The 12,309-nt window shown below is 42.4% G+C and overlaps 1 protein-coding gene across 1 annotated transcript in view; it reads left to right on the top strand.

Moving 5' to 3' along the window:
- The window catches only part of LOC115082331 (P protein-like), a 109,081-nt gene that overhangs the window by 31,340 nt on the left and 65,432 nt on the right, over positions 1-12,309 (top strand). Inside the window, exons 7-8 of the mRNA XM_029586568.1 lie at positions 1,947-2,029; positions 5,664-5,817. Of these exons, the coding sequence (XP_029442428.1) occupies positions 1,947-2,029; positions 5,664-5,817 (237 nt within the window). The remainder of the gene's footprint in view (positions 1-1,946; positions 2,030-5,663; positions 5,818-12,309) is intronic.

Below are 12,309 nucleotides of genomic sequence, written 5' to 3'. Positions count from 1 at the left end.
CGACCACCCACTTCACGTAATGGAAGAATGAGCCTTGTCCAGGAAGAACCAACCTAGTTCCTGGTGAAAAACAGGAGGTGTTCTTGAGGCCACTGGAAACTCATCACTTATTGTTTGCCTTTGTTGTAAAAAATGGTTTAATGTAACTATTCTTCATTAAAGAGGTAACACCCCAATTATTCCTTAGTTATTTAAAGGAGAACTGATGAATTAAAAGGTTTCTACCAAAGGTATCACTATATATATATATATATATATATAAACCCAAACTTTAGGCAATATCCCTGTTCCTTCGTGCTTAACAATCAATACCAAAAAAACCACTCCAAGTGGAGTGGAATACAAGCACATATAAAACTTTTCAATTTATTATACTTCAAAAGATATCAAAAAAGACATTCATATACCATTTACCATTCATAAAATGTACAATTAATACTTATATAATTTGTTGATACTTATATTCTTTTCACAATAAGTTTTCTATAAAATCTATGCCCACTCATACCTCATAAAAACCTTTCAAGTCAAAGCATCCTATTATATTACAGCCCACCAAATCTAACCATGGTACACTTTGTTGCTTAATCTTTTCTTTACATCAATCCCTTAATCTTTACACCAGTACCTTCTTTTATCAATCCCTTAGTTTTTCGCCACTCCCCCAATCTCTTATCTTTACATCAATCCCTTAATCTTTCCACCAATCCCAACAGGGCCCTCGTTTCACCTCACGGCTTCTTCAGGAGAATTTGAAAACCATTATTCTCACACACACGAATATTCAATGTGATATTATCCCAAACAACTTAGGGGCATTCGTTTATGCATTCGTTTCAAAACCATGTACTTCCAATGTTGTTATCCTCCCACTATTTGTTAAATATCCTGTCGTTTTGTAGATACACCACTGGTCCTTCTTGAAGCTCCAACTTCTCTTTATTGTAAATCAATTCACTCGTCTGCACTTATCATCACAGACCGCTGTTTTCAAACCTCAGATCGAACATCAAAAAATGCATGATTTCTCTTCCTTCAATTCTGCTGCAGCGCCCGGCATTCAGTTACCACCAGACACCTTTCTTCTTATGGCTGCTGCCGATATCCTCCGCATATCTCACATCTTCATCCTTCCATTGCTTATTATCCACGGCAGTTGCTCCTCAAGACGCTTACTCCTTCAGCCCTCCATTTTCCATTCTCACAGCTTTTCAAACGCGGTGACTGAAATCACAGTAAATTGTATTCCCAATACATAATATACATATGGATATGTGGTTGATGTGATAAATAAAATATTTTTGGGAAAAGAACATTTATCTTCATATATAAATGTTATATTAATGTTTTGGGAGGATTCTGTATAAGGATATTAGTACTGTCTGGTGTTTTTGGAAAATATATATATACTTTGTTTTTATTTGTTAACCTTTATTTCTATCTACAAAAGCTGTAATCTTTCTGTGTTGAATGTCAGAAATGGGAATACCCCATATTAATTAAGTTGGAGAATTGTCACTGTTTCTCTCTGAATATGTATGCAAATTAAACTCAAGTAATTGTATTCACCTGACAGCTTTAAAACAATTTCCAGAGTACTTCCTTTATGGTTCTTGGCAAGACCTGCTAAATTAATTTTTTTCGGAGAAGGGTATGTCTTTTGCTAGAATTATAGAAAGATGGCTGTACCTTGAGGTTCAATAGCAGTAGTATCCAATATTGCTAATTTGCTAGTCTAACAGCTATATATGTTTTACTTTATCTCTCAGTTTAAAAGATATTGAGATAAACAGAAGAATTACAAAGTTGCCAGGCATTTTTTTTTTACTTTGCTAATAGTGTTTTTTTATAGTCCATCTCTCCCATCACCACATGTGCATAACTCATTTCCAGTTGATTTTCTATATATTGTATATAATTTATAACATAGGTTAAATCTCTTTTAGGTTATCTATAATTGGACTATACCTTTAAATTCCAGAAGAAGAAACCAAGTTACTAGAAGCAGAACTTTTGAAATACATAAAAGGTTAGTTTATATATTCAATATCACCACATTCAACAAGCTTTATTATTTATTGCTTTTATATTCCACAAAATTCATTTTTATGTTCAATGCAACTCATACTAGTACACTCAGACTTTAAATACACATTATATAAACAGCACTCATACAATAAAACAATAGATCATATTAAAAACTGTGCAGCAAACTTTTATCACAATATTATCTGAAATAAAATCAACTATATATCATCACATGCTTGTTTAAAAAGGATGGTTTTTATCAATTTTCAAAATATTAAATAATCAGTTTCATGCACTATATACATGGGTTCCGATTAATATTGGAAGTAAGCTATGAAATTGCCTTGCTAGGTTAGTTAATTAAGCATGCCACTTCAGTACAGAATCTGTAATTCAGACTCAGGTGCATTTTGTGGAAAGATTTGAGAATGAGATGAAGAGACAAAAAAGAATATCAAGATTAAAGAGAAAAATAGAACAATGCCAAAAGAGAATGTTTTTTGAGTCTACTTTCCAAAGTGAAAGAAGCCTTACTTGTGTGCCTAATATATTTTTAATGTGGACAAGCAGACAAATAGCTGCACAAGTGGGTGGCGTCCTCCTGTGGTGCAGGGACAGAGCACGCTCTCACAAAGCTCAGAAGAAAAAAAAAAAGTCAAAGCTTCTGAGCATGCTCAGGGGTTTCCTGTCCTGGTGTTGCCATGTGAGTCCCCTCCATTTTTATTTCATCCACTCTAATAGCTGTCAGGATTCAACTAAGTGTCACCATATTGCAGAACTCTCCAGCAAAACCACCTTTACCAGTCGAGGGCAGTAAGAGTCATAACAATAGTATAAGGACCAAATGCAGATGATTTTAACAAGCAAAGTACTTGCTTTTATTATCATTAGTTGGAATATTTTGAATAAAAACCCCCAACCACAGTCACAAAGGCTCTTACTTTGCTTCACACACTCACATGCACAAACATAGGAACTTTCTTGCGCGCGCACACACACACACACATATTGTAACATTTGGCTGGTCGTGGCGGGGGCTTTGTCATATAACAAGATTTACGATCCAAACAAAAATAACCTCCCGACCTAATCTCAGGTATGGGAGCACCTGTTTGTTAAACATCTCCATGGAGCAACTGTTTATTTCCCTTTTCTTTTAGAGGAGAAAGAAATGATATGCAAAACCTCATCTTTCATTATATTTATTTGAGATAAAATTCTACATGGCCATGGCAAAGTTGCTCTATTCATCCACTTTCCCTCTCAGCCCCCGGGGCTCATCCCTAATATCTTTCATTAACAGGGCATGTAACCAATCCATGCTTCATTCCCTGATGACAAGCATTCTTATATCACATCATTACTCTTATTGACACATAATTTGTCCAATCACAGACCTAATTTAGGGTCTGCTAAAAATAATTTATTGTCCCATTGTAACCGTCCAAATATTTAAATGACGCCCATTTTTCATACGTACTAGGTGTCATCAATTTTATCATGCTAGATGTCAGTTGCAAGGTCTGATGGAAATTGCACAACCCATTCTTCAAGTCAGCATATAGCCTGTTCCATATTTTGACTACAAGTTGTTTAAAAGAAATTCTAACAATGCATTCACTACTTGAGATAATAGCAACTCAGAACAATAACATGCTTGCTAAGCTCTACAAAAATATAAAATGTTTCTTTTTCTTATAAATCTACTGTGCTCCTACATAAAGCCATTTTACTAATATAGAGACCAATAAGAACCCAGAAAAAGGTAATTTTTCCTCAATTTCCGTGACTCCAATGACTGGCTGCACTCAATCTGGATGCTGCCAATCTACCCTGATGCTAAGACTTCCTCCTCATGATGGGGAGACTGCCAGCGGACCTCCTTCCAGCAGCACCACGCTGCCCCTGGATCTTATGGGCTCTGTGGTGGGAAGTATTGTGGCATCCCTATCTGATGACATCAGGCACAGGGGCCATTTAAAACCTCACTCTTGCAGACCATTTAAAACCTCACTCTTGCAGACTTCCAACACTTCAGCAACAGGTCCCCTGCTTTGTCCTTGTGCCTTGTTTGTGCCTCTGCTGTTGTTTTTGCCTTGCCTTTGCTTTGCTCTGGATCTTGTCTTGTCCATGCCTTGCTGGTCTCCCTTTCTTGCCTGGTCCATCCTGTCTTGTCCCCTGGTGTCTTAGCCTGATTCTCTGGTATTGACCTCTGCTATGGAGCTCGACTAATCTTTGATCACCGCCTGTCCTGACCCTTGGCCCGGACCTGGTTACTGTCTGCTCACCACTGGCCCCGACCTCAGCCCGTGCCTGGACTCTTTCTCGCTGACTGCTCTTAAGGGATACTCACCTAAGACCTGGACCCCAAGGGCTCAACCTGTGAGGAATGCGGCTGCTATAGGGGAAGCTCCCACTTAGTCCCAGCAAGGGAATGTCTGCCAACTGTCAGCATGGGCTTAGTAAGTTTAGTTTCTAGGCTGCATCAACCAGAGCTAAAGCTAGCTTATGGCCAATATGGCTGAGGCCGTAGGCGCCATAGCTCAGGGGTGCTGCCTGTCTACCACATGATTCAAGGCCTTCACGCTCACGGTCTGTTTCCCACCCAACCTTGACCACTACCTCCACTGTGTCCAAATGCTCCACCGTTTTCCCTAATGGCACCTCTCTTTTTTTATGGCCCCTGCAGCTGAAACTTAACTTTGCACCTACATTTCCTGCAGGCATTTTTCCCATTCAGAGCAACGTAACTTTATATGGCTGTCTGAAGCTGACATGTTCAGTTTATGGTTGCAGGACACACATTTCTTTGCAACTTGGTGATGCATATTTACCACTGTACAGTACTGACCCTATGCCCCTGCCTCTGAGAGAACAATTTCTTAAAGCCATTTAACTAGTTAAATGACTAATTACCTGCATAAGAAGGGCTTTCTGAAAATTGCCCACCCTCCCTTGGGTAAAAGCGAATGCACTGTAAAACAGAGTACACACTTTTAACTGCATTAGAGAGGAGGAGGCATTCTCGGGACAGGGAAGGGAAATGCAACAGTTAACGTAGTTTTGTATTTTCAAAACTATGCACTTTGCTCTGAATGGGAAAAATGCCTGCAGGAAATGTAGGTGCAAATATCTGCTAGAACTTTTTTCCCAAGGTAATTTTTGAAAGGAAAAGTACATGAGTGAACTGGTGCAAAGGGGAAGGGGAAAATGCATCTGTGGTTTCTGCAACCACCTGCAAACATAATGTGCCGAACTTTTGAAGCACCTTGATTAGATTATGTAAACTGCATATGAATTTAGTTCATGGCCTTTTGCATAATTATACGTATATACAGCGTACACTGGAATGCAACGCTGATTTCAAAGTCAGTGAGGAAAAGTGCTGAATCAATGAATGGAGTTTACACAGCAAAGTAAGATCTCTCCTTCACCAAGCACTCTAGTTTTACCTATTATATTTCTTCTAAATCAATAATGGCTGCCGTTGCATGGAATCTGTGCACTGATAACATCCGAGTTCCACAAAGTTTGCTGCTCAAATATGATCTGAAGAATGTTAAAGTGTGCAGAAGTCTCTAGATTGCTTTATTGATATGACTTGTAATCTGATTACTACTATTTCTTTCATTTAGTGATTTAATCTCAATAAACATTCAGGCTATCCTGCAAGAGACTGAAAGTGTCCCTCTTTCCATGGCTCATCAGTACCTTTATGCAAACATAGAGACTCAAGTAATCATTGCTGCAGTTGTTTTAGCAAGTGTATATGTGCTTATCATATTTGAGGTAAGTCATGCATTCTCTCTCTTTCTCTCAGAATTGCATATAATATATGTATGTATATATATATATATTTATATATGCCATTACAGTTTAATTGATGATACACTTGTGTAAATACCATTTTTTCTGTTACTCCAGCACTTTTACTTTTGTCCACAGACTTACGTGATGGCAATAATCCTCTTCCTCTGTAGAATTAAAAGCGAATGCCTGGTTGTGCTAGCTGCGCAGGGGCGTAGCTGGCGTGGAATGACATCAGATTCCAGCGTGCCGTCACGCAGCACACAATGCAGCTGAAACACGTGCCATCGCAGCATTTCACTGGTGACGCTAGGCTTTTTTGTGGTTCTCAAGAGCTATGAGCCACTAAGTATCTAATATACTCCCCATGCTGTGCTCGCCTTGATCGACAAATTGCATGGAAGTACCTGGTACTTTCCTTCCGGCTCATGCGAGCCGGAAGGAAAGCCTGCAGGAACACTGGCGAGGCAGTGGCGAGGCATTGAATGAATATATGGCTTCACCACCCGTTGCAGTGCAGTGATTGCGCTAGCCACTAGTGTAGCTAAATAAGATGTTGCAATTGTACTTCATGAATCATCATTGCAATGTTTTACCTTGTTGCATACTTCCATACATGACAATCTCTATACCTCCTGTTGTCACAAGTTGCCAGTGACATTTTTGGATAAATTTAAAGGTAAAATTTGTACCGTTTTATTTTCTACTTTTTTTTTTTTATAAAGGGAAAAGAGTTCTACCGTTAAATTTATCACAACTGCGTTATTTTCACCTCGCAAGCTGAGAAGTCCCCGGACAGGCTTTGATCGCATTTTGGGCTGCTGCTGCTACAGAGAGCACAGAGGCTCTCTCAACAGTTAACTTTTTATACCACTGTAAGGGGGGGGGGGGGCCACTAATAACTCAGGGTGAGGTTTGTGGGGTGGGGTGGATTCTTGGGGGGGGGCAGTTTTACATGCACAGTCTTACGTACGAACAGCACAGTTATCATCAATGAAGAATTAATGTGATTTGGAGGGATGAAAGGTGAAAGAAGAGTAGACTTGTACCATGTTCTCTCTACCTAGCTCGATAACGCCCTAACGCATTTTGATAAATGACCCCCCCCTTTTGTTTTTTGTTGAAATTGGAGGCACTTAAAATTGCTATGTAAATGTAACCCTTCGTGGGGTGTATTAAGTCCCAAGGGAACACAATCTTATTTATATCTTTGGGGCTGCCGCAGCCATTCATTCCCAAGCTAAACTCTTAATCCCGGGGGGGGGGGGGGGGGGGTGACTTTTTATGGGGGGGAAGCTCTCGCTTATTTCTCAGACGATGAAAAGCATCGTCAGCATCCTGCGACCAGCCTGGGGATTTAAAGGGCCTCTCTTCTCCAGGCGTCCTCCTCTTCCAGCGTGCATCGGACCCGAAGACGGACCTAGAGGGCAGCGGTGGTCTGGGCCTGCGCGGTCGGCGCTGAAAGCCCGTCGGGGTAAGGCCTCCCTTCGACCCGCTCTTACCCCTCACGGGCTCCCACGCCAACCACGCGGCTGATTTCTTCCGGTCCTCCTCGTCATCGATCCCTGCTCCAGCCGGCTCCTCTTCGCTGCAGCCAATTGCGCTCAGGCGCCGACGTGACCTCAGCATCCCGCGACCGGCCTGGGGATTTAAAGGGCCTCTCTTCTCCAGGCGTCCTCCTCTTCCAGCGTGCATCGGACCCGAAGACGGACCTAGAGGGCAGTGGTGGTCTGGGCCTGCGCAGTCGGCGCTGAAAGCCCGTCGGGATAAGGCCTCCCTTCGACCCGCTCGCAGGGTCTCCTGGGAGAGTAGAAGTCCGGTGTGCCCACAGACACAGGGAAAGCGCGATCGGGTTTGAGACTAGAGGTCCGATGGAGCAAGGAGGACCAGAATAGCGTAGGTGCTGACAAGGCGAGGAACAGAGCCAGAATCTAGGGACGAGGTCAGGCAAGCAAAGGTCAGAGTCCAGAGGTCAGTCTGTGGGATGGTCAACAAGGCAGAAGTCATATACCAGAGGTCAGACGAGGCCACAGGCAGGCAGTAGGCAGGCAGACAGGTCAAGGAACAAGCTGAGGTCTTGAGGCAGGTGGCAGGCAAGCAGGTCGAGGAACAAGCTGAGGTCAGTACCAGTTAGATAGTCTGGAGGTACTACCTGGGGAAACGTACGGATGAACACAGGAACAAGACGAGCAGGAACTAGGATGCAGGAACAAGGCAGGAACAGGACTGGAACAGAAGGATCCTGGAACGAGACTTGGAACAAGACAAGAGCAGGAACAAATGCAGAGGCAATCTAGCAAACAAGCCGACCCAATTGCTAAGGCAAGGAAGCACAGACAGGAGCTTCCTTATATCGGGGGATCAATCAGGGTGCGCCATGGAGCTAAGGCCCGCCCTTGGTCCTACAAGAGGCCAGGCGGTCCGTACGCATGCGCATAGGGGCGTGGCCAAAATCGTTGAGGACGCTGAGCCTCTGCGTGAGGCCTGGCGTGCAGTGGAAGGCCCGGCGACTGCTGCCGCGGGATGCCGGGGCCTAGAGGAGCTGGCAACTACCGCTAGGGAGGCCGACACGGGATCTGCCATGGGATCGTGAAGGTGAGCAGGCCTGTGCGCAGGCGGCTGCGGACAGGACGCATAACAGATTGTGCATCTAGAATTATATTTTTAAACAATGTCCATGCCTGTTGAACACTTTTTTAACCTTTGCAGCTGCACCTTTCAGTTTTTTTCTATTTTCCTCATTTTATCAAAGTTTCCCTTTTGAAAATTTAGTTTTAGAGCTGTAGATTTACTTATTGTCCCCCTTCCAGTTATTAGTTCAAATTTGATCATGTTATGATCACTATTGCCAAGTGGTTCCACTAAGAATTACATCTAAAATAGCTCCCTCTCTCATTGGTTCCTGAACCAATTGCTCCATGAAGCAGTCATTTATGACATCTAGGAACTTTGTCTCTAGCAAGTCCTGATGTTACATTTACCCAGTCAATATTGGGGTAATTGAAATCTCCCATTATTATTGCACTGCCAAATGGATTAGCTTCCCTGGTTTCTCTTAGCATTTCATCATCTGTCTGACCATTTTGTCCAGGTGGACAGTAGTATACTCCTAGCACTATACTCTTACCCAACACACATGGGATTTCTACCCATATAGATTCTACTGAGCATTTAGTCTCTTGTATGATCTTTATCCTGTTGGACTCTATACCCTCCCTGACATAAAGTGCCACACCCCCACCAAGTTGATCCTCCCTATCATTGCGATATAATTTGTACCCTGATATAGCTCTGTCCCATTGGTTATCCTCCTTCACCAGGTCTCTGTGATGCCAATTATATAATATCATCATTTGCTGCTATACACTCCCTCTCCCATCTTACTTCTTAGAATTCTGGCATTGGCATACAGACATTTCAAAGTGTGTTTTTTTGTTTGTATTAATAACCTGCTTTTCAGTTCTTAGGGATAATTTGGAGATCTTTAGCTCAGGTAATTTTTTACATCAAGGCACATGGACTACGTTTGCTTTTATTTTTTTATTTATTTATTTTGAATTTTACTATACCGGCATTCATGTAGCAAATAAATATCACGCCGGTTTACATTAAAACAGTAGTTATATACGTTGCATAAGAGCATTACATGGAACAGGGGAAAATGTAACTGGGATCCATGAAGATAAATAACTGGGGTAAATACACACTACTAATATAACAATCAGGTATAACGCCAACCATAATGATAGTTCAAGAAATTAACAGTAATTTATTGGAACCTCTCTATTGGGATGCCCTAACTCTCCTGTTTCATTCGTATCCTTCAAGGATACATTTCTCCGACCCATGCACTGCTGAGGGACTGTCTGCTTTCTACCTTGTTCTAGTTTAAAAGCTGCTCTATCTCCTTTTTTAAAGGTTAGCACCAGCAGTCTGGTTCCACTCTGGTTATGGTGGGGCCCATCCTTTCGGAAAAGTCTCCCCTTTCCCCAAAGGTTTCCCCAGTTCCTAACAAAACTGAATCCCTCTTCCTTGCACCATCGTCTCATCCACGCATTGAGACTCCGGAGCTCTGCCTGCCTCTGGGGACCTGCGCGTGGAACAGGGAGCATTTCAGAGAAAGCTACCCTGGAGGTTCTGGATTTAAGCTTTCTACCTAAGAGCCTAAATTTGGCTTCCAGAACCTCCCTCCCACATTTTCCTATGTCGTTGGTGCCCACATGTACCACGACAGCCGGCTCCTCCCCAGCACTGTCTAAAATCCTATCTAGGTGACGCGTGAGGTCCGCCACCTTCGCACCAAGCAGGCAAGTTACCGGGTGATCCTCACGCCCACCAGCCACCCAGCTATCTACATTCCTAATAATTGAATCACCAACTAACCTAACTCTTCCCTCCTGGGCAGTAACCCTGGGAGATTTGTCCTCAGTGCGAGAGGACAATACATCACCTGGAGAGCAGGTCCTTGCTACAGGATCACTTCCTGCTACACCAGGGTGATGTTCTCCTACTGGGAGACCTTTCTGATCCAAGGTAGCACTGGGGCTGCCAGACTGGATCTGGGACTTGGCTACTATGTCCCTGAAGGTCTCATCAATGTACCTCTCTGTCTGCCTCAGCTCCTCCAAGTCTGCTACTCTAGCCTCCAGAGATCGGACTCGTTCCTTGAGAGCCAGGAGCTCTTTGCACCGAGTGCACACATACAATCTCTCACCGGCGGGTAAAAAATCATACATGAGACACTCAATGCAAAAGACTGGAAAGCCCCTCTCTTGCTGCTGGACTGCTGCCTTCATCTTAATTTTGAGTTCCTAGTTAAGTTTAGGATACTAAGGGAGTTGGAAATAGAGTACTTTATATTTACAGATGAATTTACCAATTAATCAGCTAGTGCCCTACAAGGGGATGATTAAACTTTCAATAAGGGCTGGTACAATAGTATGATTTAGATAGGAGCCTGATTGATTTTTAATGAGAAAGTGTGTCTTGCCTAAAAATCAAGGGTTGAGTGGGTGGGAAAAACAGACACTAGAATTAACTACCTCTGGCTCGCTTATTACCTCAGACACACACAAACTCTAAAGAATATATCCCACTATATCACCTTTCTCCAAACTTTTATAAGTCCAAAGATTTCCCAAAGCTATACTTACCAATCCTCTTCAACTACCATTAAATTGATCTTCACTCAAATAATTGAAGGGTTTGAGATTCGCGTGCCAATAGGCTTGCACTTCCTGTCCTCTTCACATAAATATGAATCCCAAAATAATGTATGGCACTACAATATAAACTGTTCAATACATATATTAATTGCTTTATTTGTTTGAAGGACAACAGGAAAGAACACTTGTTTAAACAATATACTCTTTTTCTGAAAAGGTAGAAATATCCAGACACGGCCGTGTTTTGCACCAAGGCTGCGTCAGGGGGATGGTGAGCATTCACATCAAGTCAAGATAAGGAGTGTTTCCCTGGCCATCACAGTACCTCAGCAATGTGAAAGTTATATATATGATATCTTGGTTGGAGGCAGCATTATGAAGGAAGCTACCAGCAAAAATGGGACCACGAGGGGTCAGAGATTAATATCATTTCAGTACAGCGTTTCAAAAGTAGATTAATGCCAGCATAGGAGTATGTGAAAACTCGAGGATGAGGAAGCTTGTCAGGATACAGTGTGGTTTGTTTTGAGCCTGGTCTGTCGACAAATTCTCTTTACACAAAACGAGTCAGGAATTTTTTATTTCTAAGGAGTGAGCGCCTAGAGCATTGCTGCACCCCCAAACCTCTGATTGCAATTGAGAGCTTGGAACTTGCATCCAGCTCCCAGTGTATCCAGTATTATTCTGAGAGCAATGCTGGTCACGTAAGCTAACAGTGTTACTGTCAGAGTATTGCTGGGCTGATAGCTTGAGTGGCCAGCATTGCTGTCAAAGCAACGTTGGACGGACCCAGGAGCTGCACTTAAGTTTCAAGCTCCTGGTTGCAATTAGAGGTCTGATGGAATGAGAGTAGGGTGGGAAAGTCAGGACTGAGTTGATGGGAGTAGGGTGATATAATGTTGTGGTCTGACATTAATTGCTTTTATAGCTTTTGGAAGAGAAGGGGGACAGTAATCTTTTGGGGCCTAAAAGCCTGCAACTTGAAATATTTACTTTTGGGGGTCCTCAGAGATTGGTCAGCAAGACCTGCATTGTTTTCACTGGGATGGGGGGGATCAGGTGCGAGACCTGCTTGGAAGTATATTTTTTGTCTATAATTGTTGCTTAACCAACAATATTTTTAAAATATTGTCGGTTAAGTTAAAGTTATCCCGGAACTCATTCCAAGATGATTTTACTTCTCCACTGGCCGACATCTTGATATATCAGAGTTGTCCAAATAAGCTATTTTGCTATCTCAGCTCGATTCCAGAATACTCTCGAAACGCCTTACTTTATCCGGCTAAATTTTTGCTGGATACTCTCTTAT

The sequence above is a fragment of the Rhinatrema bivittatum genome, unplaced genomic scaffold (assembly GCF_901001135.1).
Source record: "Rhinatrema bivittatum unplaced genomic scaffold, aRhiBiv1.1, whole genome shotgun sequence".
NCBI classification, from domain to species: Eukaryota; Metazoa; Chordata; class Amphibia; order Gymnophiona; family Rhinatrematidae; genus Rhinatrema; species Rhinatrema bivittatum.
The sequence above is the reverse complement of the archived record's forward strand: the minus strand, read 5'-3'. Positions and strand labels throughout refer to the sequence as shown.